Below are 26,222 nucleotides of genomic sequence, written 5' to 3' on the forward strand. Positions count from 1 at the left end.
ACGCATCAATACCAGCCGCCATCAGTTGAGTGCTAAAAGTCACTGCCCAGTGCCCACTCATGCAGCAACCGGATACAGCTATCCAGGAAAAAGAACAATACATCTATGATCGATCAGAGCAAACCTCCGTATTCCCAATGATACTTAAGAAACTTGGACCAGATTTTGAATAAATCGCCATATGTGAAGAACCTTTTCGCCAAAATACATTAACCGAAAACATACTCTACATTCAGATTATTCTACCAATGATATCTTGTCTAAGTTACAGTACCACTATAATCAGACAGGATGAGCATTACATTTTTGCTCTATACGGGGAAACAAGGTACAAGAGGTATGTACAAGGATGGGGGTGGATATCAAGGTTAATTTGACCAGACATGCACCAGCCCTTTGCTGTTCCCAGTGTAAATTTCATTGCGGTCCTCATCGTAGAAGAGAGCAGTGATGTCCTCCAGAGCTTCCGAAACAGTGCTATGGATAGTAGATCTGCTCTTATCACCTCTCTTTCGAGGAGCAATTGTGAGAGTAGGATCACTGGGGGAGATCTTCGCAACGCACTTTCCCGTAAAGATGTTGCTCATGTTAATTGATCCCATGGATGAAACTGAAAAAGTTCAGCAAGTTTATTCCAATTAGTAAAGGAGATAGTATCAAGAAATTACTAGTTTGACTGGAACTTAGCTATACCTTCTCCAGCCTCGCTGTCAGCACAATCCGTGGCCTGCTTTGAAACTTTGCAATATGAGATAATCAAGTCCTGGTCAGCAGTGATGTATATATTATTTGTATTGCAGTTAGGGTGCCATAACTCATGATCCTCAAATGATGTAACTAGCTCTCCACGGAAATTCCAGGCTGCAACTGTCCTATTGCAGAATGTCAAGAATAGATTGTTTTCATAGAGAAAGATGAATGCTGAGGGGGTCATGAACTCGGTTTTGTTGACTTCAATCAGATCGGAGTTTCTAACCTGGTCAAGAACTAAAGTCAGTTCAAAAAATGAAATGCAAATTGCAGCCCCCCACAATGAAAGAAAGAATTAACAGGAAAAGATATGGTGGCTTACATCAATAATCTGGAGATTTTCCTTGTCTTGCTTCACGAGCAACTTCTCATTAAACTGCTCAATGAAGTCAACCTTTCTATTTCGATGCAGCAACTGACTGAAGGTTTTCAGCGGAGTACCGTCCTCAATTGACAATATCGTCAGTGGAACATGGCAATTTGTCTTCTGGTATATCACGAGCATGATTCCAGGACTGATGGAAGAGAATATGGGTAAGAATGTGATATGAACACCTAAATCAAATATGAATTTATCAGTGATCAGTGACAGCAAACCTTATTTTTATCTCCTGGATGTTCTTATCACATATGGAATACAGAAAGTTGTAGTTCTTTAGATCAAAAACCTTGTATGTACTGCAAAGAAGAAGCGTTAAACAATGCATATGCTTGCTGTCACACTGTTCAGCAAAAATGTCACTTACCTATCCTGCGCCGAAAAGGTCAATACTTTGCCATTAACATCATCAAACTCAACAAAGCCAGGATATTTTAATGATTCAGTTTCAAATAAAGGAAATCCATCATTCAATTGGCCTCTTCTGATGTACCTAAAAAGCAATTGCAAGCAGATAAGACAAATAAGTCGAAATGAATTGAAAAATGCTTTAAAAATTTCTACCAAACTGATCATGTCATACAAAGAAGCGCCAAGCATCTTAACAAACGTACCAGCATCAAAAGCCATGATAGCCCTACTGATAATTTTTAAAAAGGCACAGCAATTATGAAGAAAAGCATAGAAATAATAGCACACATGGTTTGCAGAAACCAAGACGATCAACAGCTTAGCAATAAAAAATCAAAATACATTAACTAGGTCAAGGACAAATGAGTGAGGTATCTTACTCTATTGGAGTTGTTCTGCACTTCAACGAGCTGAAACGATCTGATTCATAAACTGAAACAGTGATGAGGGATTCATTGTTCTTATTATAAAACAAGCTCCTAATAACTTCATCAGGACTTATATTCAAGTAGCATATGCGCTTGTTTGTTGCTGTCAACATGATAAGAAGGTTATTAGGAACATAAACAGAGACAAATCATAATCAAATACTGCAAAGCATGAGACTTACTTCGATTAAATGCAGCACATAAACCTGACTGGGCAAGTGCAAAAATAACATCCTTTGCTGCAACAATTTCAATAATTTTGGTTCTAGTCCACAAAAATGGCAACTGGACAAGAAAATGGACTTCATCATCATATGTGTCATATTCTTCCTGCACAGACAATTTCAATCAAAGGCATAAATTACAGTGCAATAACTAAATCATATGTGGCGACACAACAGATAGTACACAGAGAAGTCCTTTTCATTTATATATTGTGTGTGTGTCGTCTGTATTTAACTTTGATCTTGGACACATGTGCTGCCCACTTGAAAATTTCCATACTATAGTTTTGCTCTTTTGGATGATCAATATAAGAACATCCATATCTCAAAAGATATCGAACTGAAAATTGTGTATTTTCAGTTCCTTCTATCCATAGTTGCAAACAGTACTAGGTCAAATTTGAGACAGGAAAAAGAAAAACAACACTTCTAAGTCAAATACACTTAGTTTCTCTTCTTGCACCTCCAACTCAATCAACCGGACAAAATACATATTGTACAAGATTGTCACGCACTAGTATGTTAACAAATAATATGCAAAAACAGAAACGCAACATGTCAGAGTTACTATTTGCTCACATGTTGATGTTGGTAAGCTCATGCTCACAGATGTGCTACAGCGGTGGTGTGGTTATTCCAAAATTCGCTGAACAATATAAAAGTCTTGGTATCCACTTAGTCACAAGGATGAAAGCCCACAAGTTGCAATTTAACTGGCATTTATTAGTCTTCTAGATTCCTCAGAAATAACAGTTTTCATAAATCCCATGGATAACTGTACACAAAGTTAGGAGCATTTGGATATTTAACAACTGAGAAAAAAAACAGAAAAAAGGGGAAAAAAGGAGAAACAAAGTTTTAAAAATTCTAAGCTATATTCACTTCCACCGCATGTTGTGCAGCAAACTGACGACAACATGTCAGCGGTTTATGTATTGAACTAGTGTGTCAAGCTATTTGCACTCTGAACCTTGATAGGATGTTAGGAACCTATTCCTACAGCAGCTTGGAGTCCCAGATCTAACCACACCCACACCTTGTCAGAAGCAACTTCAGTTCACCCAACCATCAGTTACTCAGTTTCTAACCATTATACTAAGACCTCCACAGGTATCACCATATTATGTAAGGATCAAACCGAACAGGGCAGTCCCTGAAGTCCTGAGTTAACAATCCCTAAGCACCGCTGGTGTTCCCGGATCAGCTGGCAACAGGAGTTTATAGGCCGCCACTAGATTCTTTAAGACCATAGCAGGAACCTACAGCTACGAGGTGGGTGCGCGGAGCACAGACCTGGAGCTGGAAGTTGCGGAACTTCTCGGGGCACGAGAACGAGGAGGAGGAGGGCGCCGCGGGCCGCGGGGGCCGTCGGTGGCCGCCGCCGATCTCGCGGCGCGCGACCTTGTGGACGGAGTCCGAGGGGTCGCGTCGCGGCGGCTTGCGGCACGTGGAGCGCAGGCCGGCGGAGAGCCACGCGCGGCGCCGCGCGGCGGTGATGCGGAGGCGCACGCGCAGGCCGGGCTTGTGGTGGTGCTCCATGCCCGCACCTGGCCCCCGCGGGGAGAAGGGGGAGCCGGTGGTAGCGGATGGGCGGGGAGCGGGAGGGGAGAATCCCGAGCTAGGGTTTTGAGCAAGGAGGCGCCATAGGAGCTGCGGAGCAAAGAGTGTGGCGGGGAGGGAGAACGATGGGGGTCGACAGACGGCAGGGGTTAGTGCCTACAGCTGGGCCTACAGCGTACGACATGGCTTATTTTGGACTTCGGTAAACCAAGAGTCAAGAGTCAGGACTCACGACCTCAGCGACGCTCACCCATCAAAAAGAAGTTTAAAGTATATCTTTACGGTTATAATTTCTAATAAATGTGTGGAATTATGAATGCAGGTCTTATAGGATATAGTTAAACTGCTAAGGTTTCATATGTTCCATGGGATCTTGGTCAAAGCCTCAATTATTTTGTGGCATCCCGTGTAGATAATAAATTTCACATATCCCTGTCAAAATTCAAGGATATTTAGTGTAAAAACTAACAACTCACGACGTAGAATACTGCTTCGTTATGAAACTGAAGCGCTAGAAAATTGTTTCCAATTCCAACAAATCTGATAAGAGTATTAACGCCGTCTGTGCCTCTGTGGAACGAAAGAACACACTGATGAGCCATCCAACCGGGCTCTCCTCGTGTAGCAGCTACGGCATGTCCTGGCCAGCAACAGTAAAAACAGCGTCCGGCCAGGGGCGAGAAGCTAGCTGAGAACGCCGCCGCGGTCTGCTTCATTGCACTGGTTTTGCGAAAAATCGTCGAGGTCGGCAGACCCCCGACGCTTGCATGCAGCTTCGCCCCTGCGTCCGGCAACGCAACCATGATGAGCCCAAGTTACGGCTGCTCCGGATGAAGGGAGAATAGGGTACGGGGGAATTTCCGAAGACGAAGGATGGTCGCGTCGTCGCTAGCTCCACTTAACTGCGCTGACAGTCCGTGCCCTGGCCCCTGCTTCCAGTTGTCGTACCACTAGATTCCCGTGACCGCTAGTAGCAAGATCATTAGCAGCATAAAAGCGAGGAGCATCCCATGCAGTCATGCTCATGCACAGCACAGGCTACTCTAATGTTCAGTACTGCCCGGGGATAAACTCTTCACGGAGGGCGTTCAGGCACAGAGGCAGCAGGCTAGCTTGGCAGCGAGACGCGACCCGCCAGGACTGCATAAATGCGGCACGTACGAGCGTGGCTGGTCGCCCTGCATCGGGTGCCCCTGACACGATCGCGGGCGCCGTAAATGAGCACCAGAGGCAGACGCACCGGCGCCCTGCGTTTTCGGGCCCTTCTGTTCTGGGGTGTCCGTACGCCGGCCGGTGGGCTCGATCTCACGTTCTCTCGGACAGAGCGCACCGTCGCGAGCAGGGGAACCGGGTCTTTGTCAGGGGGCGACGACGCGCCGGCCGCGGAAGAAGGTATGGCGCCCGGACCCTGCGCCGCGCACGCCACCGTGCCTCCGCTCCGCGGTGGCGGCAGGGCGCCGTGTAGATAAGCAAATTCATCTTTAAAACTCATTTTGACTCAATTATCTTATACAGATAAATTAAGCTGCCGAAAACATATTCAACATTTGGATAGAATTAACTTAATATTTTCCTTAAATAGGTTCAACATTTGACTTTTAAAATATTAAAACTGTAAAGATGAAATATTGAAATTGGAAGCACGAAATGTTGAAAATACTAAAATTGAAATGTTGAACAGGGCGTTTCGTCTCTGGCGAGCTGGGCACGCGGGGGCACGCGCAGGGCAGCGGCGGCGGGCAGCCGGGGAGGCGGCGGGCAGGAGAGAGAGGAAGTTAGGGTTTAGGTGTGAATTCAACAGCCGTGATTATTTGCACGAATTTTAAATATTGGAAGGTGGGGAAGATAAAATATTTCAAAAGATTTATAGGATTCCCGCCGTGTTACATGCCCACGCGAGATGAGACCTACACAATAGTCGGTATTTGCGTTGGGCTGCATGGCGCTCGATTTAATTTCAGGTCGAAGGCGTCCTGCATGTTCGCCACTGGGACATTTACCGCCCACGCCACCCGTGGGCATGCCAACCTTGGCCGTCCTGGCCCACGCCAAGTCCGCGCGGTGCCCGGCCCACCCAAACGTCCCCACCCGCCGAGCCGTCAAGCCACCCTGCGACCGCGAGGCGGAAGGCTTCCCCAAATAATCCCACCTCGCCCGGCCGTCGGTTTAACAAACGAACCCGCCGGTCGCCGCCGCGCGTGCGCCCCACGACGCCACCACCGCCCCGCCGGCCGGCCCGGCATCGCCTCCCCTCCCTCCCGCCCTTTCCCCACCACAAAGTCAAAATCCGGACGTGAAATCCAACCCCGAGAGCTAGCCGAGAGCCACCGCCCGTCCCATTTCTTCCCACGCGCGCGTGCACAGGAGCCGGCCGACGTGACGACCAGACGAACCGCGAGCGCGCGTCAACGAGGCCGGGCGCGGCGATCGACGACCGACCGGGATCATGCCGCGCGGCCGCGGCTCCGGCGGCGAGGAGGTGGCGGACCTGTGGGCGATGGCCGCCGAGCTGGAGCGGCAGTTCGCGGGGTACAGGCAGCGGCTCGCAGAGCGGGGCGGCACGGCGGCGCGCGAGCGCGACGACGACGCCGCTGCGGCCGCTTACGACGGTACGGGCGGTGTCGGCGGCGGCGGCGTGTACGAGGCCGCGGAGGCTGATGAGGCGGGAGGCCGCGGCAGCAGCAGCGACGTGAGGGGGAGGATGTACGAGGCGTACGTGCGGCGGAGGGACGAGCGGCTGCGGGAAGGGTGGCGCGCGCGCATGGAACGCAAGGAGGCCGAGGTCAAGGCGCTCTGGGCGCAGCTCGAGCTCACCGGCCGCGCCGGCGCGGGCGCCGAAAGGGCGCCCGGGGGCGGCGGCGACCCGACGACGGACGGCGGCGCGGCCACCGGAGACGAGGTAGGTAATTCTGTTACGTGCCATACCATGCCAAGCTGCACGTTTCCTGGTTCGCGGTTGTTCGCCACGACACGTTGCCGTCTCTTTTGGCTTCCTTCCCTGAACGGGTCCCTTTTTTTTTTTTGACGGTTCCATCTCGTTTTTAGAAGAGGGAAGCGCTGGTGCCACGGTTTTTCATTTCCATCTCGAGTTCTTCATTTACCAGCTTCGTGGATTATTCCTACCACAATAATTTCCACTTGATAATCGTGTCCCAACTTGATGGTCCTTTCTTCGGAGGCGTATGGAGCTGGTCTTCATACGATTCCACTTGATCCTTGTGATGATCGAGCTATGGGTATAGGGTGGGCGACACATCGATGATTCGATGCGACACATTCCGGTTATTTGCCCAGCGTTCTTAACGTCCAGCTAAAAGTAGAATCTCGGGCTTCCTTTCTTCAGCATGCGCTGCTTGCAATTTGCCAGAAGCCGATACTCAACGTCATTCGTTAGAAGTTTTCTCTGTTTCTTTTCCATCACGCATGAGTGCAACATACAGTCATACACTCCTTGAACACAACGTTCCTGCGACGTCCAAGTTAGAATGTTCCAAAAGTTGAGAGAAAGAAGCCATTTCCAAAAGGAAAATGAGAGAAAGAAAAAAAATAAATGCGGGTGGGCAAACAATTAATTTGGGAGCAGAACCTGGCCAGCAGGCGGCAGCAGCATCCAGATTCCGTGCGTCAATAAAAGCACGTCACGCTTAGAACCTGAAGCCTCCTCACATCAGGTTCCAAATGGCCATCCCTTCTGAAGCCTTTCCGTCTGCGTCTGCCCTTGAGGTCAGGCAGCATCATGTTCAGACTGCGGTTGTCGACAGCAACTTTTCACATCGTACGAGACGCGATTGAATGGACGCGCGTGATCACGTACGCCGTGCCGTGGTGGTGCTCAACCGCGTCACCTTATCTTATCCATGGTTTACTGGTGCCTCTGCTTAAGCACGGGTTCGATGGTTCAGAGAAGAGAGTACCTGTGGAGTACTTGCTTGCTAGATGCTGCCGTGTGGAGGAGTCAACATTCCGTGACATGAGCCCGTCCGTGTCGTGTCGGCTGCCGAAAGTTGAGAAATGTTATTCGTGCGGGTCATTCAAACACGCTGCGTTGCTGTCGCATATAAATATACGGGTCGGCTAATCTGACCTTTTGGTTGAAAATTTTAACTTTATCAGATGATTGTTTCCATTGACTTGAGAAAAAAAAGGAGAGATGATATACTTCGGAGCTGGAATTTCAGGAAAATTTTAACTTTATCAGATGATTGTTTCCATTATTTTTTTCCAATTTTGTAGTTATTATTTAGTTAAGGCATAGTACTTTTTAAATATGTCAAATTCGTGTTTGTCGGGTTTGCTTTGAGCTCCATCTCTTTTATAGGGTGCATAAGAATTTTAGACATGGAAAACAAATTGACGATTGGTTTGAAATTCCACTAAAAGTATAAGCAGGCAGTCGTGATTCCAAGAAAATAAATTCATGCGAGTATGTTTGCTTAACTGGGTCGCTGTGGCCCGTGCAGAGGAAAACTGAGCGGACCGACGACGACGACAAGAGAAGAAGCTCGGACACTGCTGTTGCGCCGAGGAGGATCACCGGCAAGAAGCACGCGCGGACCAGGAGCTTCTCGTCCTCCATCACCGCGAACAGTAACCGCTCCGACCCCGGGAGGCGGCGGGCGCTGTCGCAAGAACCGCCGCCGTCAGAGCCAGACGCCTCTGCGGAAGGCAGGAAAGATAACCGAGTGCGCCCGGCCGGCGGTGCGGCGACAACCACGGCGACGGCGAGACCCAAGACGTCTTTACGTCGCAAGAACTCCGTCAAAGGACACGTCTCAGCGACGACGGCGGGGCCGAAGCTGCCGCGATCTCTGCCCCGACGGGCCAGCTCCGGCGGCCTCGAGGCTCTCAGCAGAGAGGCTGCTCTGCCGATAGCCGAGGCGGCTGCGCCCGTGCAGAGCAGCTCGAGCGAGTATCCTGCCCATGGCGAGACGCCGAAGGCTTCTCCACCGAGGCCGTTTCTCGTCAAGGATGACAGTAGCGACGTCACCTCTGCAGCGAACGCGCGAGCCGCCTCGCCGGAGTCAGAGCGCGTCGAGGTGGTCGAAGCTGTGCCTGTGCCAGACGGCGAATCTGAAGCGGAAAACGCTGACGTCGAGAAACTCTGCGAAGAGAAGGTCGACGCCTCATCTGACAAGCTTGGCAGTCCCAACGGAGAGATCACCAGTGACTCTGAGACCGAGCCGAGCTACGTCTACATCAACAAGGACAACGCCGAGGAGCAAGCCATGACGGTTCCTGAACCTTTGAAATTGGCTTGTTCGGATGCCGCGCTAGATTCAGACATGAGGACAAACAAAGAGAACGGCGAAGAGATGCCGGCACCAGCCGACGCCACCGCCGCAGAAATCGCGACGACGAATGCCGACGAAGCACCGGCGAGGGAGAGCTCCGACGAGTCTTTGCTCTCTGTCAGGTCAGGACTGAGCGCGCGGCCATCATGCAGCTCTCGGGATCGGTCCATCGAGAGGCTGCTAGAAGCAGACGCCGTCCTTCTGCGGAAGAAGCGCGAGGAGCGCGCCGAGAAGAGCACGCCGAAGTCGCCGGGCAGCGCGAGCAGCAGGGTCTCCGGCGCGGCGCGGTCGCCGAGAGGTACAGTGAGGGGATTCAAAAAGTTCCTGAGCTTCGGCAAGAAGAACAGAGGCAGGGAGGCCACCGTCATCGACTGCACGTCGCCGTCGGTGCCCTCGCTGGCGGACGACGACAGCACGAGCGGAGGGTGGCAGTCCGTTGGTTCGATCAAACCCAGGATGGGCTCCTCGGATGCTGCCTCTGATGATACTAACCATGGCTACACGGTGTCTCTACGAGGTAATTTCAATGCTCTTTTCCTCTGAATTTTTTCATGACATCTTAGCATCCCTATGATTTCTTTTTTAAAAACAAAATGTTCTTAAAATTTATACAGAGCTTTACATGCTCTTTTCATAACCTGTGCTCTTTAACTATGACACTAACAACTGGACCGGCTGGTATAGTTTCAGCAACTTGCTCTTTGCAAAGCCTTGTAGCTGCTTCTCCTGCAAAATCTGAACTAGCTGAGATAGTTCCACAAGAGAAATCACCCAAAGGTAAACATGTTTCTGCTGCCTACATTAACGTCTTGATCTGACACGCATTTTGTGTACTTTCTATTAGGCCATTTTTTCTTTTCACTTCTCTGGCACCGAACTTATGCATGCTTTTTGATTTTGCTATTGCAGCTCCAAGATCATTCTTCTCATTTCGATCGCTCAACTGTGGTAGGGGTTGATTCAAGATGTTGCCAGTGTAGCCGTTGTAAATTTTAGAAATAAAGGTTTTAAAATTAGGTTGCTGTGTGAAATCTTCTGTATCTCACATGCTGTTTCCTTGTCCGATGCCGGTACGAGTTTGTGGAGTGATCTGGGTGATCGGCCAGATGTATATATTAATAGTAGATTTACTGTTGTTGTATACATCCATCCATCGTGCTCGTGCATGAAAGGCTAGAGATGGAGAAGTTCTGAATCTTCTCCAGTTTTTTCTGGTGATCTTATCATGGTTCATGAATTGTCGCAATCAGATTTTGTCATCAGTTTTGTTGGTGCATGTTGTAAATATAGGTGGAATTAGGGGTTAAAGCGTAAAAACTATGAAGAGATAAGGCAGAGTCTGATCCATTTAGTTTTCCCTCAAACTTTACAGTTCATCTTCCTCCTTCTCCCACCTTCGCCTTAAAATTCCTTTCAAATCCACCACTAAATCTTCAATATGGTATCAAGAACAGGTTAGTTCTGTGGATTCCACTCCATTTTCATCAACTTTATGGGAGATTCTTGTGTTGGTGAGCCACGATTTGGTGGCAAGGTGGCTATTCTGTACTACTGCTACTCTTTGAATCAGGCTCTACAACATAGTCATCATCCACACCAAGCGTCATCATCAACAAGTTAGTTGGGTGCGAGGGGCCCGTCGCTCCTCCTCGATTTGGTTCATCTTACTGTTGCTATAGTACGTGAGTTCATCCTCTGAGGTACTGTTGCCTTGTTATTTGCTACAACTAGCTAAGCAGTATGTCAGATGCTAGTGGAGCGAAGGCAACAGATGTTGCTATAATTCTAATAAAATCTCAAAGGCTGTTAATGTAAAGTTGTATGGCAACAAGTTAGCCTCATCTTGTGGAGGTGGAGAAAATCCAACTTAAATAGTTGGATGCTCTCCATGCTCTTGCAAGCACAGGTGAGAGGAAGAAGGAAGAAAACACGCGCGCTCGCTCGCTGCGCTGGGCCGGGCGCGCGCGACGTGCGCATGAATGGTCCGCCAAATTTCGGTCCAATCCTTGCGGGAACGCGGTTTCCTTTTGCACATTTGTTTTGCCACTTTGAATCTGTTATGGATATCACGCGCGGAATTTTGGGACTCGTAACCGACTTGGTTTTCGGGACGCCAAAAACCCTAGCGGTTCCTTCCTATAAATACGCACGGGTGCCGGATACAAGAAACATAGAACGCACAACGCGCCTCACACCTCAGCCTGCCTGCTGCACCGCCGCGTACGCTACTTCATCCCGTTCGTCGGCGTGCACCGGCGATCGGGAGAGCAGGTCTCCGGAACCTCATCCCCAGCGATCCTGCACCGGGAGAGGGTGAATAAGGTTTTTAGGAAGCGCTCTGCGCGACTGCTCGAACGCTTCCATATCGTCGTCCTCTACGTCCTCGTCGCCACGGCTCGTCTTCCTCCTCGTCAGTGGGGCGCGACTCGGCGTCGTCAAGCACGCGGAGGTACTGATTGTCGCCGTCATCTTCTTTACCCGGTTATTCCGGTCAGCCTAGAAACGTACGGTTTTCTGTCCCTAACTATATTTTTCATACCTAGTAAGATCTGGTTAGGGTTGATCTTGCTGCTGCAATATTTTATCTTGAATCGCTTGATCAGCATGTTTATATATGTTCGTTTTCTGTACGCACTTTTTGTCGTGGTCATGTTTTATCTTCGGATTAATTTAAAACTGAAACTCTTATTTATTCTGTCAACAGATTCTAGCATGGAGAAGCTTTGCAAAATATTTAGTAAAATCTTTGAGCACCAGCAGCAACTTAAAATATCAAGAAAACCAACTAGATCTTCTAATGTTCGAGCACATCTTAAACATTATGTTGGTTACAAACATGACATCTCCAATTTTATTTCTTACAAAAGTTGCAGCCCATCCTTTCAGAATTTATTGCCTCTCTTGATTTTATAGTCATACCCACTAACTGGAAATTAGCCAAAGAGGATCCTAAGTGGAAGGAGGAAATGCTTGAAGAGATGAGGGCATTGGAGAAAAATAAAACTTGGGAGCTTGTGGAGATCCACAAGGTAAGCAACATGTTGGGTGCAAGTGGATTTTCACTATCAAACATACATCCGATGGGAAGGTTTATAGATACAAAACCCGTCCCGTGGTAAAAGGATATACTCAAACTTATAGGATTGACTATAATGAGACCTTTGCACCCGTTGCCAAGATGAATTCGATAAGGAATACATTAGATGGATGTAAAAAATGCTTTTCTCCATGGTGATCTTCATGAAGAAGTATATATGCACATACCACCTGGCTTTAAAACAAGTCAAACAAATGAAAAGGTGCTGCTGTTATATCGATCTCTTTATGGATTGAAGTAGTCCCCAAGGGTTTGGATTAACTGTTTTAGACAATTAATGCTCAAAATAGGCTATCTCCAAAGTAATGCTGACCATACACTATTCTATAAACATGTGCTAGTAAGGTGGCAATTCTAATAGTGTATGTTGATGATATTGTGATTACTGGGGATGACACTAATGAGATTGTCAATTTGAAGAAACATCTTGCTCAAGAGTTTGAAGTAAAGGATTTGGGACAATTAAAATATTTTCTTGGAATTGAAATATCCCGTGGCCCCAAGGGGATGTTTCTATCTCAAAGAAAATATGTTTTGGATCTATTAAAGGAAATGGGTATGCTTTGTTGTCGTCCTGCAGCCACACCTATTGAGCAAAATCACCGTTTAAGTAAAGAGGGTGGGACTCCCGTGGATAAAGAACGTTATCAAAGGTTGGTTGGAAGACTTATATACCTTTCTCACACTCGACCTGATATTGCCTTTGCAGTAAGTGTGGTGAGTCAATTTATGCTTGATCCTAAGTCATCTCATATGGAGGCTGTCTATCGTATCTTGAGATATCTTAAGAGTTGCCCGGGGAAGGATCTTTTATACACCAAACAAGAAAATCTACAAGTTGAGTGTTATATTGATGCTGATTGGCCTGGATCTTTAGATGATAGATGTTCAACCTCTGGAACTTGGCGAAGTAAGAAACAAAGTGTTGTTGCATGTTCTACTGCAGAAGCTGAATTTCGTGCTATGGCTCATGGTACGTGTGAGTTGTTATAGCTGCAAATTGTGCTCACTGAATTAAAATTGTTTGAGAGTAGCCCCTTGATGTTATACCGTGACAACAAAGCTGCTATTGATATAGCTAACACTCCTGTTTATCATGATAGAACCAAGCATATTGAGATCGATTGTCATTTATCAAGGAGAAATTGGATGCAGAAATAATTTGCCTGCCTTATGTAAAATCAGCTAGTCAAGTGGCTGATGGTTTGACCCGAGGATTGCCTGAGAAGATAATTTCTGGATTTTGTAGCAAGATGGGTCTATATGATATATTCATCCCATCTTGAGGGGGAGTGTTGCTGTATGTTGTAAATATAGGTAGAATTAGGGGCTAAAGTGTAAAAACTATAAAGAGATAAGGCATAGTACATGGAAGGATCCAGTGTATTCCATTAGTTTTCCCCCAAATCTCACTGTTCATCTTCCTCCTTCTCCCATCTTCTCCTTAAAATTCCTTTCAAATCCACGACTAAATCTTCAATAAGTTTGATAACAGCAGCACCGTGACAGTGAAAAGAATACTTTGTATACAGTATGTCGTGTTGGTTAGGGCAAATGCATTTCACACCCATGATCCTAAACATTGGATTCTGAAATTAGTACAATCTTTCACTGTCTCGATCAATGGGGAAATAAAATATTTGGAATTGTCACGAAATGGATGATTAATGCACTTCGATATGATGATGCAAGTACTGATTTTAGAAATTAGGGACTATGCTAGGAACAGCGAAATGGAAGAGACAATTATTAGGCCACTCGTGGAGGAACAGATAGATGTCCAGCGCCAGCATCTAATCGATTGGACACCCTGGGATGTACTAAAACACTGGTCATCGATCGGTGCCTTCTGCTTGCACGTAGAAGCATCTCCTGGTCGATTTCTGTGGTTACGTGTAGGTCTCACACCACTCTACGTGCAAAAGGAAACATAGGCATGTCGTGAACAATCTCGAGTACATACACTGCCGCGTGATTTTGACCAGATGGCTACCTTTCAGTTGGAACAGTATATGGGTTGGGAAGAACATACCTGAGCTTCCTAGGCATTTGTTTCCAGCAGGCTTCATTTGCATACTTCATCGTCCCTTTCAATCTATACGTACTAGGAGGGATTGGTTGGCTAAAATTAGTTTATTTTCCACTCCGATCCATATATGCATTGAGAAAGAATGAATGTATCCAAACAAGACCGCACCTGAGAGCCCTTTTGAAATGCAGGATTTTCATGTATTGGATTATAAAAAAAAACATAGGATATATTAAGTTTGCACGAAAATTGGCAGTCCTACAAGAATTCAAAACGTATGAATGTTTTTGGTGAAGGCTTTAATTTGGATGCAACACAAAATTCTATGGTTGCACGCATCCCAAGAGAATCAAGGGGAATTTCATATGGTGCAATCCTTTAGTAAATTTTCCTATATGATCACAATCCACCAAAAAATTCCACTGCTTCCATTTGCTCCAAATAGGGTCTAAATCACTTTTATACTGACCGAACCACCGGACTAGTAATTTACTCGAAATCTTCAAGCATCCAAGCCTGAGCCATGCTGCTAGACCTACCTAACAACCCTAGTCCAACTAGCCTAGCTAGTTCTATTCCCCCGGCCAGCTAGTGTAAATCATATTGGGCCACCGGAGTGAACCCATGCATTGGAGTTGACTGGAAATTTTGTTGTAATGACAACGAACTGGAGAAAAAAATAACCATTTCTCTATGCAAACTCAAAAAGGTGTCTAATCGGAGAGATGAGGAATTCAACTTTGACAGGCGAAAGGTTTATAGACGGCGCCACTTGTCAATTTCAGGTGAACCAGTTCAAATCGATGCGTCTTAGTGTTACTTTGGACGACCTACTAGCAAAAAAAAGATTGTGACCCCACAAGAACTAAAGATTTCATGGAAGTTTCAACGAGCTCCCATGACTTTCCAATGACAAATGCCTAGGTCAAGGATTCGTCGAACACCATCTACGACCTTGCTACTGGCCAAACCTTCAATTTCCAGCTACCCCACCTAATAATTCCTGCCTAATAACCAAGAAGTGGAGCAGGAGACAGTGTATTTTCTCATTACCGACGCATCCGTCGATCCACCGGCGGCCGATAACGGTGAGATCGACCTCCCATTGCGAAGCGCAAGGCGAACTGACGGGGCGAGAATCCATGATGGAGAAGGAGCGCACGTGCTGCGATCGATCGACCATGCATGCAGCGGGCTGCTGCCCGGCCGATCGACCGAGCACGTGCCCTGCTTCTCCAGCAGGGTTTGCTCGCCCCTCCTCATGAGCCGCTGCGAACGGAAGCTAGCAAAAATGGAATGCTAGATGAGCTATAGATTGGCAGCTATACCAGCAGTGTTGCCAGGCATGTGTGTATATATAGGCAGCAAGGGCGAGTGGTTTGTGCGGTGGCAAGGCATGGCTATCTATCGCGAAAGGGCCAAGCTTTCGGGTGAAAGGGAAGCCACACCTGCCGCCGCCTCGGATGCTTTGCTTTCCATGGATCAAATGGGATGAATTGGCAGACCACCAAACCAGCTGTGGGATCTCTAATTCTCCATCCGCGCCATCTCCCCGCCCGAGCTAATAAACCGGGGCTTAGTTTAAGAAGAAGCCTCCTGCAGGTTGCAGTTAGTCGCTGTCTGAACTGGATTCTTTAACCGGACAAGGTTTTACTTGGATTGCTGCTTTTGCGCTTGTTTAAGTAAAAAAGAATGCTCCGTTTTTTGTTGTAAAAAGAATGCTCCTTTTACTCGGCGATGACGGCAGTAATGCTAGTTTAACCGGCCGGTCGGCCCGGCCCTGCGACGGCGACCGTCAGCTTGGCCGGGGCGCCTAGCTCCTCCAGAACGCAAGCTAACAGGTTCAGATCACCACTGGTTTTCTTAGTCGCAGCCACATGTTTAACCTAATCGACTCACTTACCTGTAGCTCTTATCTTGTCGCCGGCCGGACGCCGGCACGCCGCCTCCCAGAATGCCAGATAACTAGATTGATCAGGGGTGGCACACTGGCACTGGCGGTCAGTTCATCTGTTGCTGGTGCGTTCATGTCCATCCACTCGATCGTCCGCCGGTCATCGTGCCAACTTGCAGCAACTAAACAACAACTAACTCAAATGCTGCCGGAAGATTATGACGATGGGTTGCAGACAAAAGTTCGGAGCGCAAGCCACAGTGGCTACCGCTAAACCAGGGCACGCGCGACGTGCCGTCGACACCCGTCATGTTGATGTCAGTCAGAGCGTGTTGTCTGTCCTGCACCGCCATGTTCAAATGAGACCTTAATTAACAAGGGATCGATAAGCTAGAGGTGACGACGATCAGCTGCAGGATGCCCCCTCTTGGTGGTGGAACAATTGGCGCATCCGTGTGACCGCGCTAGCGTCTAACCACGCGAGTGCGGCCGCCGCGGGTGCGGACAAGGTTCTCCAGAGCCGGTGGCATCGGATCGCACGGCGTGCGCGCGCGGGACAGCGACGGGAATCCTAAACAAATGCACGCGCGCTGCCCCGGTTGGTGTCGTGGGTTGGGCGCCCCAGCCCGGCCGTCAGTTCTGGTGTCGAGAGGTTGGAGCTGGACAGGGGTCAATGGCTAGATCAGATGGGTTCGTCTTCTCTCTGGTCCCCTAGGATTTGGCGCGGCGCAGATAGCCTACCGGGCTAAAACAATCGTCTTCCATAGTTAGCCCAACCTGACCTAATTGTGTTGAGAGGTTTGAGGATTGTCTGTCTGCCTACTGTCTGCAACAACCGAACCCCTACAGTAATCTGATGTGTGCTTGTGTTCAATTGGATCCTGAATCATCACACAAGCCATGGTACCTTTCCAAATCGTCAACTTTGTTTCAAAGGATCGAGATTTTTTACTCCACGGTCTTTCAAGAGGATCAAGATGGCGTGCGTGTATACAGGAGAGAGATTCTACCAATTACCAAAGGGCTCGATAGGGAGGATGGAAAGGAGGAGCATGACTCTGAAGATCTCAGATTCAAACGAATTGGGTATTGCCACATGCAAGGCTGGCTGGAAAGGAGGACCTCGCATGGCACAGCATTTTCGGAAACAAGAACAACGAGCAATTGGTGATCGCAACGAGAGTAAGTCCACCGGTCTCCGAACCAAGTATCGAACTCGGGATGGATGGATCGGAGCTCCTGGCCCCTCGTTGTGCTCAATGATGGTGCAGGCGATTGAACAGCGGGGCTGGTGGTGATGTCGCCATCAGAGGATCTCGCCTACTTGCTTGTTCCGGAAACATCTTGCGATCAGCAGCGCGGACCAGAGGAAGCCACGATCATCTCTCCCTTACTGCCGGGAGCGGAGGAGCAAGGGTACGGGAGGTTTCTGCCGGAAATACGCGTGCACTAATGGCTATGGATCGCCGGAAAACCCACATCCATCAGCGGCCGGAAGGGCGAGCAACGGCCACTGCTATGGAAGGACGACGATAGAAAGCAAAACCAGGGACCAATTTGCAAACCAATTTACACATAACCCCTAAATCGGATCGCGATTAGTAATCGCGATCCGATTTAGGGGGGTATGTGTAAAATATAGTATCGAGATTAATATTCGCGATCCGATTAGAGGGTCTTCTGTAAAATATCCAAGTGGCCGCCGGTCTCTTCCTCGGCCGCCGCCGGCCGTTGAGATCTTCTGCCGCCGTCGGCCGCGGACCGACGTGCGAGCCTACCAGGACTCGGCTGCTCTTCTTCCGGACGGAGAACCAGTTCGTCTTTGAACTTCCTTGCAGTACTCGCTGGGCTCGGCGGAGGACATACGCCAGCCACGAGAGCCGAAAGGCGTGACCGCGCAAGAGGACGCCGGGGAAGGGGGCAGCGCTGCGGGACGGCCGCCGCGCCACCAGGACCAACGCAGCTCGGTGCCGGAGCCGACCGCGATGGGTCATATGCTGAGTTCATAATGTTACCTCTCGCGATGCGCCTTGGATTGCCATGAACGACGGCGGCAGCCCGGCGCCGGAGACGACGAGCTCACGGTCAACGAAATGTCTCCTGCAGGATTGTCAGCGCAAATCACTCTTCGCTCCAAAACCATAACGAGTCCTACTAAAAAAAATTGCCAAGATTGTGCCTGCCTCGATTGCACCCTGATTAAGGATGTGGATGCTCACTTGATTATTTACTTTATCGAAATTTATTTGATCAGAGGAGCACGGCGTCAGGAAACTTGGTGTGGACGTGCCGTGCTAGCTTACGGCAGCTGATCCGGGTGCTTTTAGAATTTTGATCATCAATAATCTTTGTCAATGTTGAGGCTTTCGTACCCCCAATCCTATTTCATTGCAGTGAGTGGTTCACTTCGCTGTTTTTTTTTTTGAGCAAGGTTCACTTCGCTGTTGAACAGGCGTCCTCCTCCTGTCATCACACTTTGTAAAAGCTCCCATAAATTCTTCTCCAGCCCAAAGACTAAAACAAGATACTGTGCCCAACATATCCGTCGCACCTAAATTTGGTCCAGCCCACCTCAAGGCCCAGTACCCACTCGCGCCAACGAAACAAAACACGCAGCTTAACACAGCCCGTCTCCTCCAAATTCCCCCAAAACCCTAGCGCGTCGGCTTCCGAACTCCCAGTGCATTCGGCCGGCGCGCGTGCGGCTCCCCCCCACACCCGCCCGCCCGCCCGCCATGGCCGACGTCGACATGGCTGAGCTCCCGCAGACCCCACGGTCCACCGCCGGCGACGATGACCTCTCGTTGCTGGACGGGGAGGCCGATCTCGCCGCGGCCATCCTGGAGCGCCTCGGCGGCTCGCCGCGGGAGGACTTCCAGCACCTCTGCGCCACCGCCGCCGCCATGGAGCAGGCCGTCAGGGACCGGGGCGTCGAACCGACGCCCGTCGCGTACTTCGCCGCTGCCGCCGCGGCGCTCGCACCGCTGGCGCGCGCGGGGGCCGGGGGCGCCGACCGCCACGTCGCCGGCGCGCTCCTCGCGTTCCTCTCCGTAGCGCTGCCGGCCCTACCCACCGCCGTGGTGCGCGCCCGTGGGCGTGAGGTCGCCGACGACGTGGTGCGCGTGCTCGACTTCCCTTCGACGCCCGATTCAGGCGCGAGGGCGGGGTTGAGGTGCCTGGCGCATTTGATATCTGCGGGGGACAGGGCGAACTGGGAGGCAGTAGAGCCTCTCTATACCGTCATTCTAAGGCTCGCCACTGATCAACGGCCGAAGGTAAAGCGAAGCGCTCTCAAACTTTTGCTGTGAAAAAAATTCGTTCTGTTCCATGATACAAATTGACATTCCTCACTGGGTTGTTCCATTGCTGCTGCCTGTGTAACTTGGCTGTAGGAAATTCAGGTTCATTAGTATGTAAAAAAGTCTTGTTTTGGCCCTGCGTTTTGCCTGGTTACAGATGCAAAGCAACTTAATAATTATGTCAATTCTGGAAAGTCTCGTTCAATTCTAGTAGAAGTTTGGTACTTTCCACTTTTATAATATCTAGCAAATGACTATGAACAAGTATATTTCATAACTCAATACATGACACCAAGAGGCTTGGTTTTTTGCCGAAATATGTTAGTCCATGACTAATTATTGAGAGAGAGTAAATCATAGCTTACTTTGATGTGTTATAGGTGAGAAAGCAAGCTCATTCATGCTTGAGAGATGTTCTCCAAAGTTTTCAAAGACAAGCAGTTTTGGTTCCAGCAAGTGAAGGAATAACAAGGTGCTTTGAACGGTTTCTGCTTCTTGCTGGAGGCTCAAGTGCAGTGAATACAGGTGTAGCAGAAGAAGGGCCTAAGGGGGCTAAGGAGGTCCTGTATATGTTGAATGGACTGAAATGCTGTCTTCCCCTTATGGCATCGAAGCCTTCCAATACCATCTTAAAATATTTTAAAGCATTGTTAGATCTGCAGCAACCAATCTTGACAAGGAGTATATTGGAGATTCTGAATGCCGTTGGTGAGAGTCCAGCTCTACAGCTCAAATCTGATGTGTTATTGGACGTTATGTGCTCTTTAGGGCTGTCAGTGTCTTCAGGAAGGAAATCAGGAGATGAAATGGCTTCAATTGCGCGGCTTTTACTTGTTGGTACTAAGAAAATTTACAATCAAAATAAGAACATATGCGTTGTAAAGCTTCCATTGATATTTACTTCACTTGGAGGTAGCTCTTCTCATAACCTTTACCATTTCTTAATTGGTCTATGATTCTTACATAGCATTACCATGGACATACCTTTTTCTTTCATAATTGCTTGCCAGATATATTATCAAGTGAATTCGAAGAGGCAAGGTTTTCATCTGTGGAGGCTTTTAGAGGTTTAATAGATAATTGCATCGATGAAACCATGGTGTCTCAGGGCATTGCTCAGATCAAGGCTAGACGTCAAGGGTTAAAGTCGGATCCCACAGTCATAGAGAAGATATGTGCTATCCTAGAAGGCTTGCTAGATGTCCACTATAGTGATGTTTGGGACAAATCATTTCATTTAATCTCAGTGACATTTGACAAGTTAGGTATGTATTTCAGTGCCTTAGCATATCCTCCCTCGTTCATATTGATTGGTTAATATGCTTCAGACTGCATCGTATTATTAATTTTGTTATGATGGGAAGCATAGATGATCATCTTCGATATTGATATCTTAGCGATATTGACGATTTGAAGTTCCGAGTCTTATCTGTCACAAAGGCATCATGTTTTTGTAAATTCCACTGTCCTTGGTCTTTTCACTGTTACTTGCAAAATCAATTGAATGTTTGTGTCCATTTTTTTTGACAAATTGAATTATTGTATTTTTACACTTAGTTATGTGCATGTTTTTAAGGGTTATGAGTTTCTGAGCTGATGCCTAACATAAAAAACAGGAGAGTTTTCAGCTGACCTATTGCCTGAAGCACTCAAGAACCTGGCAGATATGCAAAACATGTCAGATGATGACTTCTCTTTTCGGAAGCAGGTATATTTTTCCCGTATAAGTTTTCAGTGTATAACTACACAGAGACTTCAATCCTGCTTGCTTATCTGCCTTGCCAGTTGCCAGTTGCCACAGATGTTGCTTGGGGCAATCAAGGCTGCTATGCACTAGAGTTACTTTATAACTCATACTTTTGCCTAATTCATGCTATCTTATGCTGGTTAAGATCTTGCTAAGAAAATAGATGATAGATAGTGGTGTGCACTTGCATGCCTTTGTTCCGCCAGAATTTTTTTTGGTCTCTGTATGATTGCTTAACCTGGTTCACATCCATTTACTTTTATTCTGCAGCTCAATGCATGTATTGGTTCAGCAGTTGCTGCAATGGGGCCAAAGAATGTTCTTGAAATTCTTCAGATTCGGTCATTATGTGATGAAAATGAATGGATTCTCCCTATTCTAGAGAAGCATATTGTTGGTGCCAGTTTACATTTTTTCTTAAAAGATGTTCTGGGTTTTGTTAAAGCCATAGAGAAAAGCATTACTAAGGTATTAGCGCCCATTGAAAATTCTGTGCGTTTTACAAAAAATACTTCTATCTTGAACTGCACTCTTACTATGTTAAGAAAACATCATCTGAACAGCTCTTGAAGGATGACAAGCTTTTCTCCGCCAAGAGAGCTGAAGGTTACGTATATTCTCTGTGGTCTTTGTTGCCATCTTGTTGCAACTATCCATGTGATACTTCAAGTAACTTTAGAGTTCTACAAAGTGTTTTATGCGATACTCTCGAAAACCAGCCTGAATTGCGTGGGATTGTTTGCTCCAGTATTCAGGTGCTCCGCATATGCTCCTTTGTATTACAGTAACTGTTTTGCCCTTCGTAATTTCTTCTATATTTTTTAACTTGTGGTCTCTGCAGGTTTTGATTAAACAAAACAAAGAAGCTTTGTCAGTTTCTAGAGAAGAAGATATTCTTTCTGAGGATGAACTAAGCAAATCTGAAATAAGAGCAAAGGAACGTTACACTAAGAATTTGGCAGAGGAAAACTTGAAAGCGATATGTGCTTTTTCATCAAATCTTTTGGATGTACTTTGTTCTATATTCTTGACGTCTTCAAAGGATGCTATTGGATTATTGCAGGTATATTATTGCTGTGTGCTATTTGGTCTGCTCTGTTCTGATTTCGTTTGTTCTTTTGAAAAGACTTAGCTACCCAATGAAATATTGATCATATTTCTGTGCTCATGATACCATTTTACTGGCTGAAGAAACTTTAAGCACCTGTATTTTTTGGGAATTCTTTGTTTTGGCTTCTGAAGTTGCATATAAAGAGTGAAATCTAACTTTGCATGCCCTGACTATTGTAACTACTCTTTTCTGGAACCAAACTATCATCTGCTATTTTATGGACTGAAATTATAATTCTCATTGTGTGAGTCTTTTAGTTCAATTATTTGCTGATTGCATTTCAGTTATGTTACTTCAATGTACGTAATTTGCATATTCCCCCCTCTTGATTGAACCTGTAGCCTGCGATAAGTGAGATAGCATCCATATCAGACAAAGATGTTGTTGGCAAGTTCTTCCTTGATTCAATAAGAAAGTTGTTGGATGCCACAAAAGCTGTTAATGCAGAGCCAGTGGATGATAGTTCGATGCAAATTGAAACCAACTCCAACACAAATAGCATGACAAGGTTTGCACGAGTTTACATTCTTGCCATTTCTTGTCTATTTGTAGATAGATTCCGGCTGAAGTCTGATGCTGATCTTAAATGTTGATTTGATTTCAGGGCACTACTGTTGGATTTTGCAGCTTCATTGATGCCTGGTTTGGCTGCCAAGTCTATCAATGTACTATTCAGTTATGTGAAACCTGCAATTAAGGTACAGAATATGGTTTAATGTAAATTATGGTTGCTCTTTCCATGTAACCAAGAATCTAATTTCAGTTTGCCTGATAATTTTCCGTTTCTAGGACAGTGATGCTTTGATTCAAAAGAGAGCATACAAGGTCCTTTCAATGCTACTTAAGGTCTGTTAATGCTTTCATTCTTCATATAAATTATTGCATGTAACAAAAGTAAAGTTCCATTTTTAATTGAATGTTTATTGTTTCAGGATGCTGAATTTGTTGAAAAGAATTTGGATGTCCTGTTAGAATTGTTGATTTCATCGATGCCTTGTCAATTTCCCTCGAAACGCTACAGGCTTGAATGTCTCTATCACCTTATTGTTCACATTTTGAAGGTTGGTAAAAACTAAAAACTCTGTTCTGTTTTTCCTGACAAATATGCATGTTGACCCGTGAGAGCAGTAAGAAGAACTATACACTTGTCTATCTGCAGGATTCATCTATGGTTAGAAAGAGGGACATTATTAGTTCTTTCATCACCGAAATACTTCTCGCATTGAAAGAGGTAACTAAACTTCCATTTGGTTTTGCAAAATTTCTCCATTAGGATGCTTGCCACCTGAGCATTTTGCTGTGCATTATTTGTGTTAAATGAATTCTACACTTGTACAGTTGTACTATTACTCTGTTAGCCTTTTGCTGTATCGTAAACACTAAAACTGTCCTGCCTTTTTTCAGAATGATAGAGCTGCATTAGTAGTTCGCTTAACGCCTTTTTGAGAAAAAATGTCAGTGTGTAATCACGAAGCCTAGCATTGGTTGCTCAAGCAAACTACTCATTTGTTCTGATGGGAAAGCTTCTTCAACTACATTTGTGTTATGCAATAAAAAGCGATTAACAGTTATTTGCTGATGTTTATTGACAGGCAAATAAGAAAACCAGAAACAGAGCTTATGACTTGCTTATTGAAATTGCTCGTGCATGTGAAGATGCTGAAAATGACGAGGGGAAGGACAGCTTACACCAGTTTTTTGGCATGGTACTAATATTTCAATTGTGTTAACCACTCCCAGGCGGACTTTCTCAGCAATCATTAAATTGATTTGTTCTTCCATGTATTATGAGATCACTTTGCTATGTTATGTTAAAAAACATTAGACACATTTATAATTTGGTTTACCTCTGTCGGATATTATATTTAGGTTGCTGGCGGTCTGGTGTCTGGTCAAACTCCATATGCCATTAGTGCTGTCGTTACTGGATTAGCTCGGCTAACTTATGAGTTCTCAGAGCTTATTGGAATCGCGTACAAGCTCCTCCCTCAGACTTTCTTGCTTATGCAGAGGAACAACCGGGAAATTGTCAAAGTAAAGGGACAACACAATTCTAGTTTATTTCTTTACCCTTGACCATTTTATAACTTTTTTTAGCTCTTACACTGGCATCAATATTGTGGTCAGGCAAACTTAGGTTTTGTCAAAGCTCTAGTGGCTAAATCTAAAGCTGACATGTTGCATGAGCACTTGAAGGGAGTTGTCGAGGGTTTGTTGAGCTGGCAAAGTGATACAAAGAATTCCTTCAAAGCAAAGGTATCTGTTGTCTGTTACAAGAATCTTGAGAAGAGAAACATGCAATCCCCCCCCCCCCCCCCCCCCCCCCCACTCCTTGGAGCTTGGTATTGACCTGACCCCAAATCCCTATTGTTAGGTCAAGTCACTCATAGAAATTCTTGTAAAGAAATGTGGTTTAGATGCCGTGAAGGCTGTGATGCCCGAAGAGCATATGAAATTGCTCACCAATATCAGGAAGGTAACCTATTGTTTTATGCTGCACTGTTTTTCAAGCTAGAAAGGAGGAACACTTCTTTCTCCTGCCCTCTTTTCTCTTACTATTGACTTATTGAGTACACTCTATATTTAGGTTAATGAGCGAAAAATGCGGAAGGTCAAATCTTCTGAGGATGGTGATGCAATGTCTATGGCCTCAGGAGCTACAAGGTATTATGGGTAGTAGTGCCTTATTCAGTTGATGGAACTGTGCTGTCAGTTTTCTTAAGCTCTGGAAACCAGAATTTTATTGATAGTTCTGGGATTGACAAAATCAATGTTATATTGTTATTTGATCTAATTTTGAACATATGATGCCCACAGCTTCTGTTTGCTCAAGTGTCTGGTCCTTGTTTCCTACAGGCAAAGTAGATGGAATCATACACAGATGTTTTCGGATTTTGGAAGTGATGATGATGAATCTGATGGTCCCTTCTCTACCCAGCATACCGTTACTTCTCGCGCTGGATCAAAAGCTTCGACACGGTATGCGAGATAATAGTGGCATACGTGTGTGAGTTCTGGTTAGAAACTGATGTAATATTCTTTCGTTGATCCTGTCTAGGTCGAGTCGGAGGCGCCAAGCAGATAAGAGCTTATTGGAGAAGTCCATTGACCAATCAACTGGTGAACCCTTAGATTTACTTGACCAGAAAACAGTGCGGTTGGCCCTCAAAACAGGGAGAAAGAGGACAGCTCCCGATGATGACGAAGATGACTTCGAGGTGGACCCTGAAGGCCGTATAATTGTGAGAGAAGAGCGGGAGAAGCGTAAAAAGAAGCCTGTCTCTCGTGACGATGACGATGCTGATGGAAAGAGCTCTGTCAGAAGCCAGTCCGTTAAGAAGAGGAAGACAAGCTCTGGCTGGGCCTACACTGGCCACGAGTACACCAGCAAGAAGGCTGGTGGTGATCTGAAGAAGAAAGACAAGATGGAACCTTACGCGTACTGGCCGCTGGATCGTAAGCTGCTGAACCGCAGGTCAGACCGCAAGGTGTCTGCGCGCAAGGGTATGGCCAGTGTCATGAAGGTCACCAAGAAGCTTGAAGGGAAGAGTGCTAGTGCTGCGCTCGCTGCTAAGCGGACTGGGAAGATGAAGCACAAAAAGAACAAATAAGAGGTGTCGAGGAGACGGGGCGATGAAGCTTTGTGTTTAGCTGGCTGGTCGTGCCGGGGCAAAATTTTGATCTGTATAGTGCCATTTAGAAGCACAAGTGCTTGTACCGTAGCTTCATTTTACGGGAATATGTTTTGATTAGAAGCTCTACACTTTGGTTTGTATTGAAACAGATTGTTCTGCATGTTTAATGGCAAGTAAATTCTTTAAAATTTATGCATTCGACGCAAGTTAAAGTTGTCACGGGCGACATGAACCACAGTCCACGGACGCCAATGGATGTGGAAATTAAGCGATAGTTCAGTTTGCTCTATGTATTTGGTTGATCGATTCCCTATCGTGTTCGAAGTCATGATCCCATCCCACCTGTAATTCTCAGATATTTGGGTTC

At 46.6% G+C, this 26,222-nt stretch overlaps 3 protein-coding genes across 5 annotated transcripts; 2 read left to right on the forward strand and 1 right to left on the reverse strand.

Annotated features, from left to right (window-relative positions):
• Positions 1-182: 182 nt before the first annotated feature.
• LOC112878834 lies at positions 183-3,899 on the reverse strand. Of its 2 annotated transcripts, XM_025943063.1 has the most exons (8): positions 3,486-3,892; positions 2,151-2,298; positions 1,921-2,071; positions 1,497-1,622; positions 1,348-1,428; positions 1,073-1,265; positions 694-976; positions 183-610 (listed from the first exon to the last, which is right to left on the reverse strand). In XM_025943063.1, the coding sequence occupies exons 1-8, from the start codon at positions 3,729-3,731 to the stop codon at positions 369-371; spliced, it is 1,470 nt and encodes a 489-aa protein (XP_025798848.1). In that variant the 5' UTR covers positions 3,732-3,892; the 3' UTR covers positions 183-368. The 2 variants fall into 2 exon arrangements, with proteins under 2 accessions (XP_025798848.1, XP_025798850.1); XM_025943065.1 differs by lacking the exon at positions 183-610 and having other exon boundaries at positions 702-987; positions 3,486-3,899.
• Positions 3,900-5,853: 1,954 nt separating this feature from the next.
• On the forward strand, positions 5,854-10,289 carry LOC112879005. Of its 2 annotated transcripts, none has more exons than XM_025943320.1 (4): positions 5,854-6,651; positions 8,213-9,560; positions 9,734-9,820; positions 9,953-10,289. In XM_025943320.1, exons 1-4 carry the CDS (start codon positions 6,199-6,201, stop codon positions 10,000-10,002), a joined length of 1,938 nt encoding a protein of 645 aa, XP_025799105.1. In that variant the 5' UTR covers positions 5,854-6,198; the 3' UTR covers positions 10,003-10,289. The 2 variants fall into 2 exon arrangements, with proteins under 2 accessions (XP_025799105.1, XP_025799104.1); XM_025943319.1 differs by having other exon boundaries at positions 5,855-6,651; positions 9,728-9,820.
• Positions 10,290-18,736: 8,447 nt separating this feature from the next.
• On the forward strand, positions 18,737-26,047 carry LOC112890246 (RRP12-like protein). Its single transcript, XM_025957153.1, has 19 exons — positions 18,737-19,338; positions 19,743-20,274; positions 20,373-20,627; positions 20,979-21,070; positions 21,380-21,577; positions 21,673-21,864; positions 21,951-22,172; positions 22,562-22,728; positions 22,825-22,918; positions 23,010-23,066; positions 23,153-23,281; positions 23,380-23,451; positions 23,813-23,926; positions 24,090-24,254; positions 24,348-24,476; positions 24,595-24,696; positions 24,808-24,884; positions 25,077-25,199; positions 25,279-26,047. The coding sequence occupies exons 1-19, from the start codon at positions 18,799-18,801 to the stop codon at positions 25,829-25,831; spliced, it is 3,813 nt and encodes a 1,270-aa protein (XP_025812938.1). The 5' UTR covers positions 18,737-18,798; the 3' UTR covers positions 25,832-26,047.
• The last annotated feature ends 175 nt before the right edge of the window (positions 26,048-26,222 follow it).

Source organism: Panicum hallii, chromosome 1, assembly GCF_002211085.1.
Source record: "Panicum hallii strain FIL2 chromosome 1, PHallii_v3.1, whole genome shotgun sequence".
NCBI classification, from domain to species: Eukaryota; Viridiplantae; Streptophyta; class Magnoliopsida; order Poales; family Poaceae; genus Panicum; species Panicum hallii.

Bases quoted from the DNA above. Each gene is read 5' to 3' on its own strand.
- LOC112879005 (XM_025943319.1), top strand. From the start codon at position 6,199: ATGCCGCGCGGCCGCGGCTCCGGCGGCGAGGAGGTGGCGGACCTGTGG. The intron at 6,652-8,212 runs GTAGGTAATTCT...TGGCCCGTGCAG, and splicing joins GCGCGGCCACCGGAGACGAG to AGGAAAACTGAGCGGACCGA. The intron at 9,821-9,952 runs GTAAACATGTTT...TTGCTATTGCAG, and splicing joins ACAAGAGAAATCACCCAAAG to CTCCAAGATCATTCTTCTCA.
- LOC112878834 (XM_025943063.1), bottom strand. From the start codon at position 3,731: ATGGAGCACCACCACAAGCCCGGCCTGCGCGTGCGCCTCCGCATCACC. The intron at 1,623-1,920 runs GTAAGATACCTC...ATTGCTTTTTAG, and splicing joins TGCAGAACAACTCCAATAGA to GTACATCAGAAGAGGCCAAT. The intron at 611-693 runs GTATAGCTAAGT...GAACTTTTTCAG, and splicing joins TGACAGCGAGGCTGGAGAAG to TTTCATCCATGGGATCAATT.
- LOC112890246 (XM_025957153.1), top strand. From the start codon at position 18,799: ATGGCCGACGTCGACATGGCTGAGCTCCCGCAGACCCCACGGTCCACC. The intron at 20,275-20,372 runs GTAGCTCTTCTC...ATTGCTTGCCAG, and splicing joins GATATTTACTTCACTTGGAG to ATATATTATCAAGTGAATTC. The intron at 20,628-20,978 runs GTATGTATTTCA...CATAAAAAACAG, and splicing joins AGTGACATTTGACAAGTTAG to GAGAGTTTTCAGCTGACCTA.